Here is a 23,194-nt window from a genome sequence, read left to right on the forward strand (position 1 = left end):
TGAAGGTTCAAGCAGTTTAGAGTAGCATTTTAATCATGAAACTAGCTCTATGGATTTTTGTGCTGCATAATTTGAGTCTCTCTTGTGTGTTTTATAAGGTTTTCTTTGGTCTCTAATGCAATAGCAGATGTGTTGCAGGAAGATAATTTTCTCAAGGGCAGCATATATAGAGAAGAAGCTATTGAGGCAATTCTATTTTAAATATCTTTTATCTTGCACTTACTTTTTCATATATAAGGTGATTTTGATCTGGTCATATGATTACTACTTCTGCTGCAGGAAAAATTGGTTTGGTTCCATAATTCTTTGGATTGAATGTTAGAGGTGACTAAATTTTAGTACGTTTGGATTTAAATTTCTGTAAAATTTGAGTGTATTTGAAGTCCTGAAGGTTCAAGTAATTGCATAAGTGGTTTAGAGTAGCATTTCAATCATGAAACTAGCTCTATGGATTTTTGTTCTGCATAATTTGAGTCTCTCTTGTGTGTTTTATAAGGTTTTCTTTGGTCTCTAATGCAATAGCAGATGTGTTGCAGGAAGATAATTATGTCAAAAGCAGCATATATAGAGAAGAAGCTATTAAGGCAATTCTCTTTTTAATATCTTTTATCTTGCACTTACTTTTTTTATATATAAGGTGATTTTGATCTGGTCATATGATTACTACTTCTGCTGCAGGAAAAATTGGTTTGGTTCCATAATTCTTTGGATTGAATGTTAGAGGTGACTAAATTTTTGTAAGTTTGGATTTAAATTTCTGTAAAATTTGAGTGTATTTGAAGTCCTGGAGGTTCAAGTAATTTTGCATAAGTGGTTTAGAGTAGCATATTAATCATGAAACTAGCTCTATGGATTTTTGTGCTGCATAATATGAGTCTTGTGTGTTTTATTGTTTTTGGCCAACCACAATGATATTTCCTGGTCAGTTGAAGTTTCTGAATTTTATTTCTTGTGTTGTGCTGTTATCTCTGTAAAACCATTGGATAAAATTTGTTTTATAGTATGCCTGCTTTTTAATCAGTAAACTTCTCTGGTCTTAAGGAAAATGGTTTTCTTACTTCATGTGTGCTTTTTGTATGCAGTCATTGATATTACAAGGATGGTAGTTATTCACCCAGACGGGGCTATTGCACTTCAGAAGCATTTTGAATCTGAAAAAGGTATCAGCATTTCCATCATTTTGTTGGAACACAATATTATGACAATAATATGTTTAATTCCGTCGTTGCAATACGAGACACTCTTTTTACTTTGAAACTTATCTTTCTTCCTGCGCATTGTTTGATATCATTGGCAATGTTGTATGAGATGAAGTGTTAGCCATAAAAATCAACACGAAGGTAAATCAATGTAGCGGAGATCGGAATGTTGTGCTAGAGGAGTGCTAATACCAGACGAGATACAATTAGGAATGATAGTATTGTTATTGTAGAAAAGATAGTTGCATCTCAACCTGCCTTCTCCGGTGAAGGTGGTTCCTGGACAACAAATGGAGTTTTGGAGCAGCTCAGTCAGACTTGGGATAAGTCAGATTATTTGTGGTACATGATTGAGTAAGTATCTTTCAATTTCTTAAACGCAATGAGTAAATGAAATGCTAATCTATTGAGTATTTATTGATACCTAAATTTTTTATCCTTTTCAGTGTCAACATCAATCCTAATGAAGGTTAGCCATAAAGAATGGTCAAAATCTTATACTCGCACTCAAATAATTTAATTTAAAAGGGTACAGTTTACTCACTCACTTTGATTCAGCCTTTTTTAATAGAGTGTGTGAAGTACAAATACTAGAGATTGCAATTGATTAGCAATTGACTCACTTTCTTGCAATCTCATGTTATAGAATATGTTTTCATTTGAAAGAGTGCAAAATTTGTTGGTTCTATTTATTATTATTGAAATGCCAAATTATCTGTTATATATAGCCAATTTCATTGTCAATGTCATGTTTGATGTTTGTGTTTGTGTTGGTGCTTCATAGACAAGACATGTTTATCTGTCATGAAACACTAAAATTAAGTAGTTAGAAATAGCAATGATGTAAAACTTAATCATCTGTACATGTTTTTCAGATCATGACACAAGAAGATTTAGGCCTAGCAGATGCATACATAAATGGGGACTTTTCATTTGTTGATAAAGATGAAGGTCTCTTGAATTTTTTCTTGGTAAGCATATTGGTCTAAAAGTTCTTCATGGACCATATTTCAAGGAAAAATACTCTCACACAGGCTAGAAGTAACATTTCTAGACATTATGATCTGGTATAAATTAAGACATTATGGACCATGTTTCTAATTTTTCCTTCTGTGATTTTTTACAGTTCTGACACTAAATCAAGATATTCTTCTTTGATCTTTGTAGAGTAATGAACTCTTTGCACTTTTCTTGGATGAAACTATGACATACTCATGTGCAGTGTTCGAGGTAAGAACAACAATTATTTGATGCTTGAGCCACACTACTGCTACTTCAATTTCTGCATTAGCTTATTAACGTTTTTATTTTTCCAAAATTATATGATAGTAAATAAGTTATATCTTAGTTGATTGGTTGTTTATATGGAATAATGTGTTTTATGCATGGTGATTTCCACAATTTTTTTCATTAAAACGGGAAATATCTAAAGAAAATGATTAACAAAGTAAGATATTTTTTTTTTTTGAGCAAACAAAGTAACTTTACAAAAATATATTGACATTCAAAACAAAGTAAGATATATTGACATTTGAAGTATGAGAAAAATATAAAAAGTTACTTTACAAAAAGAAAGAAAGAAAGAAAGTGGCTCAAGAGTGTTAGCACAAGCACTAAACCTTCCAATGAGAAGTGTTATTACTCAAAAAAGTTGATGTCATGCCTGAAAAAGCATCTGCTGCAAGTCTTGACAGTTAACCTTATAAATTTCATAAGCAAAGAGCTGGACGACTCTATAAGTTATGGCCCTAATACGTAGCGATGCAAACCTATGGTACGTTACCCTTCAAGTAACCTCGAATGCCTTCTTCATTCCCTATCATTGTTATTGCCTGCATATCTTTTTTGACAAAATTTATATGTAATGTTTTGACAAATCATCAGAGCCAAATCCATCTAATATGGGCAAAAAATATTGAGTCAGATAGAAAGTTTCCGGCATGAGTTCAAATTTCCTATACACTTCAATCAACCAGTCAATAAGAATTGATCTCATCTTAGCATTTATATCAGGCTGTAAAACCATGTAATCATGCACACGAACATCATCCTGTGTCATTCATCAAAGTCAAAATATTAGAGAATGTTAAAAAAGTAGAGATATATATAGAGAAGAAACACATAACAAAGCATAGAACATTACTTCAGAGAGTTTGTAATACTTGTAGATGTCATCAATATACTCAGTTGCAGTCAATTCATTATCCTTATAAGATGCATCGATGTTCTTAACCAAATCCTTGGGTACAACTCTACAAGCAGCCTGTGTTAAAACATGACGTGTCTTTACTAAGTCAGTTTGGTTTTTGAATGTATCTTTTATTAGTTAGTTTGATCCTCAAATGTAGTTTCCGTTAGTCAATTTAGTCCATAAAATTACGGACAAAAGATACACTCAGATTTTCTGTTTTGCAATTTTAATACATCTGTGGACCGTAGTCACACCGTCCCACACATTTAGGGACGAAAATCACGATTTACTCAAATATTTCACATTTCTTGAGAATTGTTATCAAATCACAAGTTGTGTTCAGATTGCAGAAGATCTTGATTTAGTGGTCAACATACAAAGGAAATTCAGCTACCTCCAAACCATACCAGGATTGCTTTCATTTCAAAGACCACAAAACATACCATTTCAACATCCATGTGTTACCTAACCCAATTTTCAAATGATGGAAAGCAATGAAATTTCTAAGAACCAAGTAACCAAAATTAATAATCTGCAAGATGAAGTAATATAAGTAATATAGATAGTCGATTTTCGATAATAGTTGATATTGCTTACATTTTATTAGCTTCAAGATTGTTTATACAACCCTTTCTATCTACTAACTGCATTATCTTATTCAATTGAAGTGCAGGCTGAAAATATTTGTCCACATTGCACTCCTAGCATTTTTTGTTATGGTTTCAGTCATTTGGACCAATGACACTTTGAAGCGCTCGAATGTGGTTTATAGCAGCATAGATAAGCTTTCAATTTCAAATATTTCGTTTGGATCAAATAGGTACGTATACAAACTTTTAGATATTATTAAGTGATATTTGAAATGTTCTTTCTCTATTCATGTCAGCATTGTACATCAAGATTAATATATTAGCGATAACATCTTTCAAGTTTCCACCTTTTTTGACTGTGTTTATACCATCGTATCCTTCAACATGAACTTAGTCTGCACTTGGTTAGTGAGACTTTATTTTAGTATTTGTAAATAACTAAATATATACTTCTTTAAGGAGTTGGCTTGCAGTTGCAAGTTTGCAATAGTACTAGATATGTTGAAATTAAACAGCACAGTGATAATTTAATAACTGATCTATTTACCAGAAAAGGTGCTTCGACATGAGGATCTCAAAGGAGCCCCTCTTTTGATATTAGCAAACAAGCGAGTGTCAAACTCCCTGTCCTATAAAATGTTTGGTTTCCTCGATTGTTGTGATCCTATTTTTTTCGCCCTCTTTGGTGTGTGTATCAACACAATGATGGCTGCATGCTGAACATTCTTCTTATTGCAGGATCTTCCTGAAGCAGTATCATCTGAAGAACTAGCTCGGTATCTAGATTTAAAGAAGCATGACGAAAGAGTCTACATGTTTGAAGCCGTGTCAGCATATGATGGGTAAGTGAGAGGTTGTATAAATTTTTTAAATCTTAAAGGGGAACAGACCCTTGAAGTTGTGTTATTGTCCTGTAGTCTATGGGATTTTTTTTCCTAATTCTTTGTTACGTTTCCGGTTCACATCACTTTTTCCTTTGAAATGTTGCAGGCTGGGGATCAGGGAAAGTGCAGAATGGCTTGTGGAAGTAATGGTGAGAAGCAAGAGGACTGAAATGTTGAGATTGCGAGCAGGTGCAATGGGTCCAGGTCCTGCCTAGAGGTCCTGACATCAAACTAAAATGACTACTGTTACCGTAAATCCGCAAGTGCACGGGTTTACCGTAGTAGTAATAAAGAGAGAGTATCGATCCACAGGGAGTTATTTAAATTCCAATCAAAAGTAGTAAAGGTTAGGGAGAAATCGGTAATTAGGGTTTCAAGGTAATCTAAACGACGGTTGAAAACAATAGCTAAAGGCAACCTAGGGATTATTGGTTCATCCTATGGTTGACCTAACATCCTAATCCTAATCCTTGTTTATGTAAATCCTAGTTTCTAAGGACGAATCTCTCTAAAGCCTATCCCCTTCTTCGTTCGATATCCGGGGAGTGTGTCTCTCAAGGTGTTAGACCTATTCTCATGGCTAACTCCTATATTAAGATCCTTGAATGTACGAGATTCTATAAGTCCTAAGGTTCACTAGGCTATTCTCATGCTTCGCAATCCTTATCTAAATTCACTTGTTCGGTTATTAAAACTTCTTCGTTCGATTCATCACCTTAATAACTAGGGTAACGAATTAACAAGTACTAACCCTCCGCGTTCGCATCCAAAGTTTGGTACTTGTTAATATCGTTGTGAAGAACGGTGAATTTAGATAAGAAAAGTAGGGTTACATAAACTAGGGTTTCAGATTAGGATTGCTGGATCAAGCCATAGGACTCTCCCAACAATCCCAAGGTCTAAGGGAATTACTCACTCATGGTTGGTGTTGCCATGAATGAATAAGAAGAAAATAATAAGAACAATTGAATAAAAACGAGAACTTTTATTGAGAAATAGTATTCTGTCACAATACAATATTCAGAATTCAAGATGATAAAACAAGGAGAACAAGCTCTCTATTTATAGCCTACTAATGACTTAAGCCCTAAGAAATAACTGAAGGAATATTCTCTGAAGATCCATGGGCTTTATCGTCAAAGCAGGCTGCGTAGAAAACCGCTGTTCGGAGCAAAAAGCAGCTAAAAGGGATGCTGGCAATCGCGCACGGCCGTGCGCCTTGCAGGCGTGGGCCGTGCGCCCTTCACTGACTTGGGGGAGCGAATTCTGATTTCTTCAAGTGCATATTTCGGTCCCAAATCTTGGAAATCTCCTATTTTTGTGCTCCAAATCCCTTTTCTTTAGCTCCAAGCCTTGCAAATCATATATTTGATCCTGAAATATAATATTGGATTCTTTGAAGTAAAAAGCTCTTAAATATAAATAAAAACACATAGAATCTAATTAAATCTAAATAGAATTAAACTAAATAACTTAATTAAAATACGTAATAAATCTACTTATCAAACTCCCCCACACTTTGCTTGTCCTCAAGCAGAAGGCATAGACATAGCAGCATAGAAAACATTTAAGTATATGACAAAATTAAAACACATGTTCCCTCCAAGGCCTTGTCCTAAGCATACACTAATCACAACCTCAAGAGCCCCTTATGATTCCTATTCAACCCAACAAGAGAAACTAAGTGAGTGTGTGTGTGTAGTGCATCCCCTTTGCTCCTGTATAAACAGGTATTATGAGGAAACAGGTTCTAACCCCAACAGTACATCAACCGAGAAAAACCTCATTTTCATTCCATATAAGCAAGGAGGGAATTAAGTTTAAGTTGGTTCAATTTTAAATTGTGGACCATATTTTTCTCTTCTTTTGGTCTCTTTTGGGGCTACAGATGCCTAGGGGATATCACCTTTTCATAGGAAGTCGGAGAGGGACTCACTCCTTCCTCCACTACTCCGGCAATCACCCTAAGTAGTGCTGTAGTTTGTAACTTCTTTCATAATTTTTTTTTTCTTTTTCTTTTCTTTCTATTTTTTTTTCCAGAAGTTTATAGAAGTTATACAATCACTAAGGAGGTACCATCCTTCGCGTAGGAGTTGTTCGAGTACACTATCCTTCCCTCCATGCTCCGGCGGTGTTCTCAACTTAGTGAAAAAGTGAAAATCATGCTTCCCCCCATATTATTTCAACGTTAAATAAAGTTAATTAAATTTCCCCACACAAGCTTATACTACTTTTACTCCTAGAGACTTTAAAGGGTCCATGTACCATTAAACTTAGAACGTTGTCCTTAAAATACCTATTCATACACTTACTCAAAGGATGCACTGTGAATTTTCTCATTGGAGAAGTTTTGTTCACCTAGAATCAATGTGGGTCTATTGGAAAAACTTAAGGCAACAAGAAGCTATTTTCATGTACACAACAAGAACATTATCTAGCCTATATTGGAAGAGAACTTAACAAAAGATTATGTCATATTTAACAATTAAAACAAGAAAACTATCTAGCCGCTTACATGCCTTTCGCAATAAAACAAAACAAAAGATAAAAATTCAAGGGAGTTTGAAACACTACGACTCTTACTACCTAGACACTTTATTGGCTCCCCCCCATACTTGGGAGAAGCATTGTCCTCAATGCATAAAGAAAACAAGAAATTAAAAGGAAGAAAGGAAAAGAAAAGAAGAGAAAGGAAGAGGAAAGCTCACATTTTTATTGGTTCCCCGGTGGAGGATATCGGGCGTTGAGATATTCTTGCATTGCTAGAAGAGCATTATGGGTCTCCTCACGCCTTTGGTTTGTTCTTTGCACCTCCTCTTGCATACCGGAGAAATCTTCACCAAATTGTTGTTGATTGGTGTTGATCTTTTGGAGCTCACTTTGCATCCAATTCCATTGCTCATCATCCATTTGTGTTCTGGCTTCATTAGGCAAGTCAGCACCTTCTTCACTTGCATCTTCATCATCTTCGGGTACCTGAGGATTAACAACATACAACAAATTTCCTGCCACCTTTATGTCGGTGCGGGCAGGGTTAGGCAATATAATCAATGTTTCTCCTCGGCTGCCTCGAAACTCAAAGGTCCCTATATCGGTTTCATTTCGGATAAAGTTCATTTGCACAAGATCGTGCTTGCTCAAAGTGTTGTCTCCCTCTATCCTATTGAGTCCTGCATATCTTACCCCAAACTTATTTGCTATGCATGTTATAATACCACCGGCAACAATCACACTATCACTCTTGGTGATAGAGGATAAGTGATCAAGTAAGTAGTAGCATGTGTTCACGGGGTGATTATTAAGTGCAGCCCAAAGAATGAAGAGCTCGGGTGCTCTAACTCTATGTAAGTCCGTCCTACCGAAGATAGTGCATCCCATAATTCTTTGAAAGTAACGGAGGACAGGGTTTTGGATAGCACTAGCTTTGTTGGACCTAGCAACATAGTTATTCAAACCTGTGATTGTGGTCCAAAAGGCTTCAGGGTCATAGTTCACGGGTTTTGAGTATTGACTAGTTGAATCATGGATGAGCCCCGCATCGGCGAAACCCATGGTTTGGCAAAAGTAATCAAATGTCATGTCATAGTCAGTACCTAAAAACCGAAACGAGACCTTATGTTGGGGGTAATCCGACTTTGTCTTATCTTTTATGAAGCAAAATGAACTTAAAAACTCATAGGCAAGGTTTTCATACCCCGGGTAAGTTCTCATCAAGCCGGACCATCCTAGGTTTTCAATTAACGATTCTACTTGTTCTTTTATACCTAGGTCCAACATAGCAAAGAAACAAGGATTCGGAAATAAAGGTCAAGAGAGAAGTTTGTTATACCTTTTTCTTTGCTCGGAGTTCTTAAATTTGATGCCATGGAACCTTGGTGATGCTTCCTTCCCTTGCTTGCTTGAAGACATTTTTGACCGAGTTTTTGTGATGGGTATACGTTGGAAGTAAGGTTTTTGAGTGGTTGGTTGGATTTGGTTGGAAAATTTGTGGTTTTTGGTTTAGGTTAATGGGGTATACGAAAATTGGGGTTAATGGATTGGATGGATGGAAATTGATTTTGTTTGGGTGTTTGTTTTCGGAATTGATTTTGGATTGGTTTGGGTGAAAGTTTTGTGTGAATTGGTGGAGTTTTGATGGAGATATGTGAGGTTTAAGGTTGAGGAAAAATGGAGGTTTAGAGAGAGAAGTTGGATGAGAGAGGTTTTTGTGTGGTTTGAATGGGAAGAAGATGAAAAATTGATGTTTATGGGAGGGGAAAGTCGCGCACGGCCGTGCGCCTTGGAGGCGTGGGCCGTGCGGACCTTGCTGTTCTGGCTGGGCAATTTTTTCAAAAAAATTGCGCACGCCCACGCGCATTGAGGCGTGGGCAGTGCGCCTGTTTCTGGTCCTCTGGGTCAAAATTTTTTCAAGTTTTCTATATCATATCGGACATGTACCTACAAAACAAGTAAAAACAACACAAAACAAACGAAAACAAAGCGGTAAAAATAGGTGGGTTGCCTCCCACGAAGCGCTCTTTTCACGTCATTAGCTTGACGATAAGAGGGGACCCTCAGATAGGATCGAACACAACATTTTGTGTGGTTGATGCTAGGTAGCGTTCTCTCATCTCATACTCAGCCTTGATGGAGGAAGGAGAGATTTCCTTTAGGTGGTTTCCTAATTCAAACTCCATCCTCTCATTATTCATATGGAACACGATCCTACCATTCAACGCGTCAATAAAAGCACCTGAGACCACAAGGAAAGGAAAACCAAAAAGGATTGGAAATTGGGGGTCTTCCTTCGCATTAACTACCATAAAATCAACCGGTATGATAGTGCCTCCAATTTTTACCGGAAGATTTAAAACATAGCCAGCTGGGTCAACGGTGGAATGGTCAAACAATACTAAGGTATGCTCCGCCGGTTCTAATTTTCCTACCCCAATTTTCTTAAAGAGAGATAGGGGCATTAGATTTACGCTAACCCCTAGATCACACCTAGCGTTTTTTATACTTTCCTTCCCTATGGTGCAAGGGATGGAAAAACTACCGGGATAACGGTATTCTGGGGTTGATCTCTCTAGAAAAATGTCGCCACTCTCCTTAGGTGATGCCAGCGTCTCCTTATCCTCTTTGCGTCCTTTAGACAAAATATTTTTCAAAAAATTTGCATAAAGAGGAATTCGTGACAAGGCCTCAACGAATGGGATTTTGGCACATATTTCTCTCATTATCTCAATGAACCTTTGGAGTTGTGCTTTCTTACTATGCTTGGCTAGTCCTTGTGGGGAAGGGTTCATCTTTCTACTAAACTTTAGGGTCATAGGGTTTTTGCTTTCTACCCTAGCATCGCTAACCGCTTCACTCTCAATGACATGGATATCTAAGATGGGTCCTCCTAAAGATTTTTCTTCCACAAGGCTAACAGCATTCACGTGGCTCTTTTGATTAGTCTCAGGTTGGCCTGGGAGGGCTCTAGAGACTTGAGAGGATGAAGAGACTTGTTGGTTCAATTAGGAGATCTGAGTCTCCAACATTTTGCTGTGTGTGGCAATAGAATCTACCATATAGGAGAGTGTGGAGAGGGATTCCTTCAGAAGTTCGGTTTGTTGCTTGAACTCTTGGTTTAATTTTTCTTGTCCTAGGACAAAATTTTCTATCATGAGTTCCAACTTAGATTTCTGGGGTGCCCTTTGGTTGGTACCGTAGCTAGGCGGTGTTGCTTGTTGCCCAAAAGAGTTTCTGTTGTAAAAGTTTTGCCCTTGCCTAATACCTTGGTATTGGGCGTAGTTCATTTGCTCTTGGGTGAAAGCAACACCTCCCAGCTGGCACTCATTGCCACTATGACCAACGATTCCACATAACTCACAGGAAGGAGAAGGAGAAACAACATTAACATTCATTTTATCAAGTTGAAGGGTTAGTGACTCTACCTTAGCAGCCAAATCATCATAAGAAGAGACTTCATGCACACCTGTTTCCTTCTTTGATGATGCTCCAGCAGTGCTGGCCCTTTCGTTTGTCCACTGGTAATGATTTTGGGCCATATCCTCTATCAGCGCATAGGCGTCGGCATAATTTTTATTCATGATTGCTCCACCTGCAGCTGCATCAACGGTTAGTTCGGTATTATACAAAAGACCGTTGTAAAAGGTGTGGATTATGAGCCACTGTTCTAGACCATGGTGAGGACAAACTCTCAACATCTCCTTATAGCGTTCCCAAGCTTCATATAAAGACTCTCCATCCCTTTGGTTAAACCTAGTTATTTGGTCCCTCATTCTAGCGGTTTTGGAGGGTGGAAAGAATCTAGCAAGGAAGGCTTGTCGCATTTGGTCCCATGAGGATATGGAACCCCTTTCTAGGGAGTGGAACCAAGCACTCGCTCTATCTCGAAGGGAGAAAGGGAAAAGGTGTAGCCTGACGGCTTCTTGGTTGGCTTTAATGGTTCCACTAAGCCTAAGGAAAGTAGAGATGTGTAGATTGGGATCCTCAGCGGGGGATCCCGAGAATTGGTTTTGCTGCACAAGGTTTAAAAGTGCAGGCTTGATCTCAAAGTTGTTCCCTTCGACGGGTGGATAAACTATGATAGTCGTCGGCTCTTCCGTTGAAGGAGTAGCGTACTCCTTGAGGGTACGATTGTCTGCCATGGCTGCAAGCTATCAGAAAGTCAAAAAGAACAAGAAGAAATCGATTAGAGGAAATAAAGACAAGAGGAAAGTAAATACAGAAAGAAAACCTAACCGTCACCAAAGTTGATCGGAATTTGGTCAACTCCCCGGCAACGGCGCCAAAAACTTGTTACCGTAAATCCGCAAGTGCACGGGTTTACCGTAGTAGTAATAAAGAGAGAGTATCGATCCACAGGGAGTTATTTAAATTCCAATCAAAAGTAGTAAAGGTTAGGGAGAAATCGGTAATTAGGGTTTCAAGGTAATCTAAACGACGGTTGAAAACAATAGCTAAAGGCAACCTAGGGATTATTGGTTCATCCTATGGTTGACCTAACATCCTAATCCTAATCCTTGTTTATGTAAATCCTAGTTTCTAAGGACGAATCTCTCTAAAGCCTATCCCCTTCTTCGTTCGATATCCGGGGAGTGTGTCTCTCAAGGTGTTAGACATATTCTCATGGCTAACTCCTATATTAAGATCCTTGATTGTACGAGATTCTATAAGTCCCAAGGTTCACTAGGCTATTCTCATGCTTCGCAATCCTTGTCTAAATTCACTTGTTCGGTTATTAAGACTTCTTCGTTCGATTCATCACCTTAATAACTAGGGTAACGAATTAACAAGTACTAACCCTCCGCGTTCGCATCCAAAGTTTGGTACTTGTTAATATCGTTGTGAAGAACGGTGAATTTAGATAAGAAAAGTAGGGTTACATAAACTAGGGTTTCGGATTAGGATTGTTGGATCAAGCCATAAGACTCTCCCAACAATCCCAAGGTCTAAGGGAATTACTCACTCATGGTTGGTGTTGCCATGAATGAATAAGAAGAAAATAATAAGAACAATTGAATAAAAACGAGAACTTTTATTGAGAAATAGTATTCTGTCACAATACAATATTCAGAATTCAAGATGATAAAACAAGGAGAACAAGCTCTCTATTTATAGCCTACTAATGACTTAAGCCCTAAGAAATAACTGAAGGAATATTCTCTGAAGATCCATGGGCTTTATCGTCAAAGCATGCTGCGTAGAAAACCGTTGTTCGGAGCAAAAAGCAGCTAAAAGGGATGCTGGCAATCGCGCACGGCCGTGCGCCTTGCAGGCGTGGGCCGTGCGCCCTTCACTGACTTGGGGGAGCGAATTCTGATTTCTTCAAGTGCATATTTCGGTCCCAAATCTTGGAAATCTCCTATTTTTGTGCTCCAAAGCCCTTTTCTTTAGCTCCAAGCCTTGCAAATCATATATTTGATCCTGAAATATAATATTGGATTCTTTGAAGTAAAAAGCTCTTAAATATAAATAAAAACACATAGAATCTAATTAAATCTAAATAGAATTAAACTAAATAACTTAATTAAAATACGTAATAAATCTACTTATCAACTACTCCATTCATTTATAGCTTTGTATATCCAAATTGGAAAGTACATGATTAGAAGTCATTAAGAAGAAAAAGGAGATAAACAATTTGGTGCTACATTAAACCGAGCCTTGAAATTATGTCAGCCTTTGTAATTCAGCTGTTTCATACAAGGCTCAGTCTCCAGTATTGCGTAAAGCAAGTTTTCTTCAGACATGCCCTTTATAATCAATCCATCAAGTGCTTGGACTGGAGGGTTTTCTCCTTCTGCCTCCTTCCATCCTTTTGTCAATTCTAGATTGAAATTCCCTATTTAAATAAATATAATTTACTTTGCTTTGTGTAGCATTAATTAAATTCCCTATTTGAATGAATATAATTTACTTTCCTTTCTGTAGCATTATATATACACTGCACTGCCATACAGATTCATGTAGTGATGTGGTATTGTGTAATATACAAGTTCTGAAGTAGTTAAACTTGGGGTGTAGCTGAACTTTTGTGAAAGGAGTCTGATTAGGTGAGCCACATATGTTTGATTATTATTTTTATAGTAAAGAAGATTGATTTCCATGTATGCTTGAGAGAAAAAAATTACATTTAGTTTAACCCTCTATGAAGGAGTAACTATAGGACAAAATGTAAAAACAGTCGGAAACTTTATTTATTATCAGTTACAATTAAATTACATTTACATTAACAAACTCCAAAACTGGCATTGAATAAGAAGAGCATCCTCCCAAGTCACTTAATCCATGGACTTTGTTTACCACTGCACTAACCAGTAACCATGGGTTTTCCTTTGAATATGCAAGCGAAGGGTTGATTTAGCATGGACAACTTGAATGTTTTCCATCTCTTTGATAAAAAAAAAAACTTGAATATTTTCCATCTCTCTCCCTCTCAATTCTTCTCTTCTCTATTTTATCTTAGTTTTTCTAATTACCTTTACATGCACTAGCGGAAAGACGGCACTAACGTGACCATATATCTACCTTTTTCTATTTTATTTCACAAGTATATTTATTTATCATTTATTTTCATTTAATTTGTTCATTTTTATTTTATACTATATTATCTAAATTTGAAAGAATAAAGTTCAACACTAAAATAAATAGTTCCGTGAGCAGTTGTAATTGGTTATATCTTAGTTGATTGGTCCTGATACGTTTATAGCTATTAGAGCAAATTTTTTAAAAAATACGTAATTCAACCCGTGCGAAAGATAAGTACTAAAATACAAATTTAGATATTTTTAAAAATAAAGCTATGCAAACTTGCTGACTGTCAAAAAATACAGAGAGCAATTGAAAAGAGATAAACATGCATGTATAATATACCATATATCCTCTGTTACATAGATTTAGATGCTCTTATAAATGTAATATATTAGCGTTTCATAGCATCAGCCTTAAAAAAGTAGTTTGTACTCAAGCGATCTGTGTGAGTTTACAATTTTATTTTTGATTTCATATAGCATTTTCCTAATCAAATATCCAAAAGAGTCTTAAAGAGGAAGTATCTAAGGATGACTTTAGAGGATGTGGAGACACACAAGACATATAATTGCAAGGTAACAATTGCTGACTGGAGGAATGCTGAGAAATCTTTAGGTGGTGAATGGTTTGACTTCGTCATAGACCGCGACTTACAAGAGGGTGACAATTTGATCTTTGATTTGGAAGATCCACCAACCAAAATGTATATCAGACACATCGGCGACCAGTAAACAACGAAAGGTAGTGGTTACTTTTGGAATTGAAGATGATGGGGTCATTTTGGAAATTTAACTTTGTAATCCATCAAACACAACTACTTTAAAATCTACGTTGTATAACTTCTGTTTTGGTTTCGTTTATGGTAGACCTATCTATGATTTGATATGTTATGGATCATGGTTTTTTATATTTATATGCATGTAATACCTAAATTTCGAATCAATTTACTTTTAAGCGTATTAACAAATATGTGTTTTCCAATAAAATCATTCGGGAAAAAAAAAACAATCCACCCCGTGCGAAGCACGGGTTTGTAACTAGTTTAAAAAGGAAAAAAAGATTATGCAGCTTTGTAAATCTCTTTTATAATTATATTTATATTATACTGACATAAAACGGACATGTTTTTCCGTTTTATTACGTTAACACATGTAAATTATGAAAAATATTTTATTAAAAGTTTTGATTTTTATTAAAACATACGAATAGATATTTATGACTTTTAAATTGTAACAATTCTAACAAATGATGTTTTTAATGAGACCACTAATATAGCAAATATATATGGCATATCAAGTAAGAATGTTATAGTTATGTGAGAATGATAGGAATGATTTTCGGCCCTTGGATCAAAACTAAGTGGTTGAGATTAAAAAATACTATTAAATGACTATCACGCACACTTGGTTCCATTTTACCCCTTTCTTCGCGTGAACCTTTTATCTTCCTCCTTACCTTTCTTGATTTGGTCTTCATCTACATAACATCACTTACCTTTCAAAATTGCTAATTTTATATTTGGGTTTTGCTATAATAGACCCACCTTTTTTTTTTATAAAGGGCTATGTTAGAAAGATACACCTTTTTGCTTTGAGCAAAAAGACCCTTGTTTTGTTTTTTGAAAAAGAAAAAACTAAGGGATAAACTTGTAATTGACGTTTAAATGATTGTTTTTTATATTAAATTTCACACTTTTTAATATTTTATTGGGTCCCATTAGTTCTCTCTCTTGAATTCTTTTCACTGCTTTCCACTCTCTTCTCACGCTCATTCATCTTCCAAATTCTTCAAATCTTATTCAGCACCTTTTCATTCAGCATGATAAAATCTTGATGAAATAATCAATTTCATTTGAGCGGGGACAAAGAAATCGAATAAAATTCACCCCCACCCCCAAATTTAACCACCAAATCAGAACAAGAATTTAAATATAGATCATGGGAATGGAAACACCCCCCCCCCCCCCCCCCCCCCCCCAATTTCTAAACCTAAACACAAAATCAAAGAGAAAACGATCTGAATTCAAAATGAAATGCAAGTAGTTTGGAGGGAGAAAAAAGAATTGGACTAACATAACAACAATTGGGCACGTAAAAGTGTGGATGGGTGAAAATTGGAGAACAATGGAACAAAGAGAATGGGTGGGCCCCAAAAGTAAAAAATTTATATAACAAATAACCATTTAAACATCAATTACAAGTTCGTCCCTTAGTTTTTTCTTTTTCAAAAAACAAAAAATGGGTCTTTTTGTCCAAAGCAAAAAGGTGCATCTTGCTAACACAGACCTTCATAAAAAAGGGTGGGTCTATTCTAGCAAAACCCATTATATTTATTGTGCTCAGATTTACAAGTTTTATTTTATGGTTATTATTTGTTTTCTTTTAAATAATCATCGATAGGGAATTTCTTTACCATGCTCGAGGACTTGGAATCTTGAAAATATCAAAAAGTAAAATATAATAAGAAATAATAAAATAAATAATTAATCATGGCCTTGTACGAAGATGATGGTCTAGGAAGGACTAGTTCCCTTGCTACATCCCACTAACGACAATAATAAACTCTGGATCAGTGATAAACTGCAATAAAGATGAACCAGATTCAAATTGAAATCAAATGCAAGATCTCAAACAAGAGATTGAGCGGCGACAGGGAGGAGATAGGAAGTCGAATTGGTGATCGAAAATAGAGGTGGAAGTTTTGGGCGATAGAAAGAAGATGAATGTGTGGCGAGAGGGTCGCAAGTAGGGGTGGACATCGGGTGGTCTCGATCGGATTTCGGGTGAAAACCCCCAATCCGAAGGTAACCATGGGTGGGAATATAGCACCCATCTCCGTCCGTCTAAGCTTGCGGTTAATTTCGGTGTCGGTCTCGTCGGTTAACGGTTTATTCGGACGGTTTCTCGGATCCTTCAAAGCCTCAGAATCAAAGTTTTTTTCTTCTTCTGAGTGTTTGGTTTCACAGCTGAGATGGGTTCTGACTGATAAGAAAAAACAAACATGGAGAGAGAATAGAAGTACATTTCAAATGATGATGAAGTTGTTGAACAAGAGGGTATAGAAACATTGAGATGAGAAGGGTGAAGAACACTATAAATCATGATGAATTTGTTGAACAATAAAGTACATAGAAATTTAGAAAAGAGTCGCTGGTGTGTGTTTTGGTGAAGAACACTGCAACTTAACCTTTGAATAATTGTGGAAGTTTATGTGGATCTACAAGCCTTTGAGAAAATTTGATGCAATTGCAATTTTACACTTTTTTTTTGGAATATGAATATATTTTTTTCCATTGTTGTAAAATAAAGAGAAGGTGTTTGTTTGTGTGGAGAAGAAGAAGCAGCTTGAAGGATTACGGGGAAGAGAAAAGAGAGATGGGGAAGTGTGGAAATTTGAAAGTGGAGTGGGTGGACGGTGGACCTGTGACCTGTCAATGAAAAAGCAATGAGAAGGGAGAGTATTTGCATGTGATGTGTCAGATTGTGTGTCTCAAGGTGTGATGATGTGTCCATTTTTAATAGGATGGGACTAAACATATAGCAGAGTACTTGAATATACTGCAGTATATACGGTCGGAAGTGGGTTACCGTGGTTGGATTTCAACCATCCGAACCCGCCCGTACATATCCACCCAAAGCCGGACCTACACACCCGTCAAAACCGTTTTACCCGTTTAGACCGACCCGCACGCCAACGGGCCATTCGGACCGGGCGGTTTGGGCCGGTTGACGGTTTTTTGTCCAGCGCTGGTCGCAAGGACAGACGACGAGAATGGGAATGAGAGGGACTCTGGGAAAGATCATCGTCAGAGAAGAATGAAGGGTCATCGGTGAAGAGAGATTATCGTCGGGTAAGAGAGAATGGCTGAGGTGAGAGGAAGAAGATGAACGACATAACAAATAGAGGGGTCATGTAACACCCTATTTCTATTAAAGCGATAAAACACGTGAATATAGAAAATATTCAAGAAATAGACGCCACGTCTCAACAAAACCAAAACATGTATGCATATATAAAAATATCTCAACAGTCGCAGCGAATACAAGTCATATATCTCCAACATATACATGCCTTGGTCAAAATACATCAACATATAGAAATCCTCTAAGTCCCGACAAGTGGGTAAATCTCAACAAAATAAAACAGAATCCAACATAACATAAAGAGACAACAACCTAATCAGAGCCTAATCCTACAACTCCAAACGATAACGGTGATAGCTCCCGCTATCCAAGCACTCACCAAAAGCGAACTACTCCTGCACAGCATCTACCCATCCATACAGACAGGTAGGCGGTCAAAACCACTGGGGGTAAGCTTTACATCAATCATAATCAACATATGAAAACATAAGCATTCAAGGATTCAAGCATATCATGTATACATAACCTTCCCTCCTAGAATACTAGCATCACATGATTATTATCCCACATTCCTTACATCTCAAGCTATCACATTACTCACTTAGCATAGCAAGCATATTCAATCTTTAATCAAGTCATCGACATAAGCTCGTCATTTATCAACATCAATCAATGAAAGGATTACTTACCTTATTCCTCATTTAGCATACTTAACTCAACAAGTACAATTCACCATTTCAAAGTTATAATTAAGCAATCATCATCATCAAAGAAATCACCACATCATATATATACATATACAATTTTCACCTCATTACTATTACCAAATGATTATCATCAATTAGTTTTACCAAGTGTATAAGCACAAGCAAGTAAAACATGAAATTAGAGCATGGTCCAATTATTCACAACCATCAACAAAATTCATCAATGTACATATACACCAATCTACACAATCTGAACATTCACCAAATTTCACCAATGCACAAATTCAACAAGTCACATATTTAATTATGACACAATTCATCAACCAAATCAATTCCAAATGTCACAAGTATGTACTCATCAAACACACTTATCATCAACAATCATCATTCACATACCACAACAAGATAATATTTCAATATGCAATGCGCCTAGACTCGACACATATATGTATGTGGTACTAAATCTCCTCAAGGTCGTCACCCATGATGCAACAAAAACATCATATGTAAGAGAACACCTCCTCTCTTACAAATCACATATGTAAAAGTACACCTCCTCTTTTACATTTCACATATGACTCAATATGATTATGATGCATGGACATACAACAACGACCCAATAATGCACAACTTCACCACAACAACGACAATGTAAAAATAAACCTCCAACTACATTGATTATCTCAACAACATTGCATTATCAAGTATACATGTCCACACATTCAACAATCATAATTCACATAAGAGTCATCATCACACACATCAACATCAACTTACCAAATATCATAACAATTTCATATACTTTTCATAAAACAAGTAAAATGGAACAACACATCATATCATGATAAACATCATATTCAATCGTCCACAATCATCCACATATCATCAATTAATCGTATAAAACCATCCAGGAAAGATTTATAAGGTAATTGGTTTCAAAGAAGCATTTTCAACCAAGTTCGTCTATCTTTCCACCATTTTCAAAATAATTGAAGTATTGAATCAAAACCAAGTAAACAAGATCCAATGCCTGAACTAAGTATATCTCTAGGCTACATTTAAGTGCAGTAGAGTATACATTGGCGTTTCACCGGCTAATTACAACGGAATCATGAAATTCACAAAGTTTGTCTCATGATATCATTTTGCAAAACCAATTCATTTACAAAACAAAACCAAGTTAGATCCTTTACACCACAAGTTGAATACTCTAAAACACCTTAATTGAACTCATAGAACCCAAGTTTGAAGATAGGAAACAATCTATAAGGTTTGGGTCAACTTAGAAATAGTTATGCGGAATTTTTCGTAAAATTTCACTAAGACCTCCTTGGAGTATTTTTCTCATAACTCAAAAACCAAAAATCATTTTCAAGTCAAACCAAAGCGTCTGGAAAGCTAACAAAATTATCTAAAACTTTCATGTTTACACCAAAGGCCAATTTAAAACGAAAAAGGGTGAAAAATGTGAATGTTTTTTAGATTTGCCTGACAGAAAATCGGTGGCCAATTTTGACAAATCGGAGGCCGATTTTTGCAGAGTCAAAACTGAAAAATCAGCTTAGAAATCGGTGGCCGATTTTGGCAACTCGGTGGCCGATTTCGAGCTTCACAACCGTTCAAAAATCAGATTAACAATGCGTTTTCCCTTAAGAATCACTCTTAAATCACTAGACTCAAACACAAGACTCCCAAACTAAATCAAAACATTACCCATAATCATAACACTTGTAATAAATACTTATACCACTTCAAATCACTTAAACATGCATAAGTTTTGAGATTAAAACATTAACACAACAAAATTCACCAATTCACCAAACTTCCACAACTTTCAACAACAACAACAAATTTCATCACCAATTCACCAATTCATGATACCCAATGCATCAATTCACCAACAACACATCTAACAACAACAATAACAACATCTAATCATGTAATCATCCACAATTTAACAACCACAACTTCATTCTTCATCAACATCACACAAGAACATGTCATATTCATATAAACCCATTTTGACATACAAATTCAACAACAACAACACAATTATCATTCAATTCATGCATATAATCATATCATCAAAATTAAGCACGAATTTCTACATCTAAAATCAAATTAACCACTTAACCACAATTATGCAAAGAATTAGGGTAGAAATTAAACTACTAGATTATGATTAAAGACTAACCCCCTTGACTTAATTCTTCACAATCACCAACTAAAGCTTCACTTTAGCTTCCAAAGCTTGAATCTCTAGCCTCCTCTAGCCCTCTCTAGATCTTCCTCTTAAACCCTTATCTTCTCTCTATCTCTATCTCTTCTCAATTGTGAAAATGTTGGTAAAACCCTATTTTCTCTACAAACTAGAGTTTATATAGGTTCCACCTAATTGGGCTCAACTCACAATGCCTTAATGAGCCTAACCCATTTCTATTATAACCCAAAATGTTACTACTCACTTAACGGTAAAATGTAATACTAACGGTCACCTACTGGTAATAAAATAAATTACTACAACTCCCTAGCACTTAGTAAAATAACAACTCTCACTAAGCACTAAAAATAATCCTCAACGAAATTACTAAATTACCCCTACTCTCAAAATGACCAAAATACCCCTAAGTCCAAAATGACTAAAATACCCTTCTAACACCGAATTCTTCAATTCCCGACCAAAAATACACACAGAGGCAAATAATCACATAAGAGCATATATAACACACATAAATAAATAATAAAATAAATCTAGCGAAAAATCGGGATGTTACAGGTCAACTGTCGGAGAGAGAAGGTGTGAATCAGATGAGAAATGGCACATGACAATCTTTTAATCTTAACCACTTAGTTTTGATCCAAGGGCATAAAATCATTCCTATCATTCTCACATAACTATAGCATTTTCATTTGATATATGCCCTTTTTTAATTTTTTTTCTTAACTTTTGATAAATTAACTTTCTTCCAACTCCATTAATCAAAGTTAAGGCTTCAACTAATGCTAGAGTCACACTTGAAATGTTTAACAATTGTTACTCATCTTATTTATAATAATTTAACTCTTCTTAAAACCATTGTTAGGAACAAAATTTTGTTTTAATTTGAAGATAACAAAAATTTTGTTAAAAAAAAAACAAATTTTGTTTAAAAAAACAAACTTTAATTTTCCAAATAGATAGCATTAATTAGTTTTACTGAAAAAGATAAAAGTAATCGACAAAGGGTATAACTGACAAATTGTACCCTTAAAATACCAAAAAGACAGTTAAATAGGAACGAAAAATTCACACTAAAAAGACACTTAAAAAGAAACAGAAGGAGTATTAAGTAGGGTTCTCACAGTTCATACATCGTTCCCGCATTGTTTAGTTTTTCTCAACCTCTCTTAACCCTCTATATCAGAATTCAGAATTAACAATATTTAGTAGAAAACAGTTTCCCGTTAGACTAAGTTTTGCTATTATCATAAATAAGCCACAAGGGAAAACCATTCTCAATGTCGGAATCTATATTCCACAACATGTTTTCAGCCATGATCAATTATATGTAGCTTTATCAAGAGGAGTTTCTCAAAATTCAACAAAAGTTTTCATTAAATAAGGGAAAATAGAAGGAAAAGCTGGAGACTTTACGAAAAATATAGTTTTAAAGATATTCTTTTATCACAATCATAATAATGTTTCTTCTACATAACATGTCATTTATACATTTATGTTATGATCTTATTAATTACTAGTATTAGAATAAACAATAAAAGATCATTATTTTATCTTTATTTTATATGCAGGAAAACTAAAATATGTTGAGTTCATAAATAATTTTGTTATATGCCTTGACAATATTTTGTTTATAAATCAATATATTAATAATTTCCATTAATATTTTAAAATTTAAAAATTTTAATCAAAATTATACAAACAAACATAATAAAATAATCACATGCGAACGCGCAGTAGAAAGAGCGGACAGACGGGCACGATAGTGCCCGTCTTTCCGCTAGTGTGTGTGTGTACACACACTATATATAAAGAAAACTACCCCTTTCAGCACTTTTGGGTTGAACTTTTCTTTCAAAAAATACCCTTAATTTTAAAATACAAATAACACATGTAACAAATAAATAAATAAAAAATTAATTTAAGGAGAAAACTTACACACGGTTCCTTATGAACTGCTCTTACAGTTAGCCAATTATAAAACAACACGTGGATTACTAATCCATGTCACTGATCGTCCTCGTTAACCATCTTTTATCTCCGTTAACCACAAATCAAACTCACAAAAAACTAGCACATAACAAAAAGTCATGTTACTTTTTTATCAGCTGCTTTTATGTTGTACATCTGTGTTGTTCCCCTCGATACAACCGACAAATATTACCAAGTATTTTTATATCCCTTTCACAAAAAACAGTATTTCCTTATTATTTTATTATTTTATTAATATATTTTATTAATATAAATTACTCTTCTTTAGCCTTTGATAAATTGTAACAAACGTGAGCAAAAAATAATGGTAAAGATGGAACTTTAAATCCTCAAAAAAAATCTATTTTTATATAATTATATAATTATGAAACTTAATGTTTAAATAAAATACAATCTTACCCCTTCTTAATATTTTGACACGTCATCAAAATTGTATCATTTTGTGTCTTTTGTTTCAACCTCCCCCAATTTTTCTCTCTTAAAAACAAATTAAAACAAACTCACTTAATAAAATACACTAACTTAATCT

General features: G+C 35.4%; 1 protein-coding gene, 1 long non-coding RNA gene and 1 other non-coding gene across 3 annotated transcripts; 2 read left to right on the top strand and 1 right to left on the bottom strand.

Annotated features, from left to right (window-relative positions):
- The first annotated feature begins 28 nt into the window (after positions 1 to 28).
- LOC146943607 (uncharacterized) lies at positions 29 to 2,192 on the top strand. The gene is made up of 6 exons (XR_015025638.1): positions 29 to 186; positions 679 to 737; positions 1,083 to 1,160; positions 1,315 to 1,553; positions 1,646 to 1,728; positions 2,075 to 2,192. It is a non-coding gene; the product is annotated as an uncharacterized LOC146943607 (long non-coding RNA).
- A 7,225-nt stretch (positions 2,193 to 9,417) lies between these two features.
- LOC146943608 (uncharacterized) lies at positions 9,418 to 11,130 on the bottom strand. Its single transcript, XM_085747721.1, has 2 exons — positions 10,623 to 11,130; positions 9,418 to 10,331 (listed from the first exon to the last, which is right to left on the bottom strand). Exons 1-2 carry the CDS (start codon positions 11,128 to 11,130, stop codon positions 9,418 to 9,420), a joined length of 1,422 nt encoding a protein of 473 aa, XP_085603847.1.
- On the top strand, positions 11,027 to 11,133 carry LOC146943609 (small nucleolar RNA R71). Its single transcript, XR_015029494.1, has one exon. It is a non-coding gene; the product is annotated as a small nucleolar RNA R71 (small nucleolar RNA).
- The last annotated feature ends 12,061 nt before the right edge of the window (positions 11,134 to 23,194 follow it).

Source organism: Medicago sativa, chromosome 2 (genome assembly GCF_051527215.1).
Source record: "Medicago sativa cultivar Bolivia chromosome 2, Bolivia_mono, whole genome shotgun sequence".
Lineage (NCBI taxonomy): Eukaryota > Viridiplantae > Streptophyta > Magnoliopsida > Fabales > Fabaceae > Medicago > Medicago sativa.

Excerpts from the sequence above, each read along its gene's own strand:
- LOC146943608 (XM_085747721.1), bottom strand. The coding sequence starts at position 11,130 with ATGAGGGACCAAATAACTAGGTTTAACCAAAGGGATGGAGAGTCTTTA. Across the intron at positions 10,332-10,622 it reads GAACTACGCCCAATACCAAG|TCTCTAGAGCCCTCCCAGGC; the intron begins GTATTAGGCAAG and ends CATCCTCTCAAG.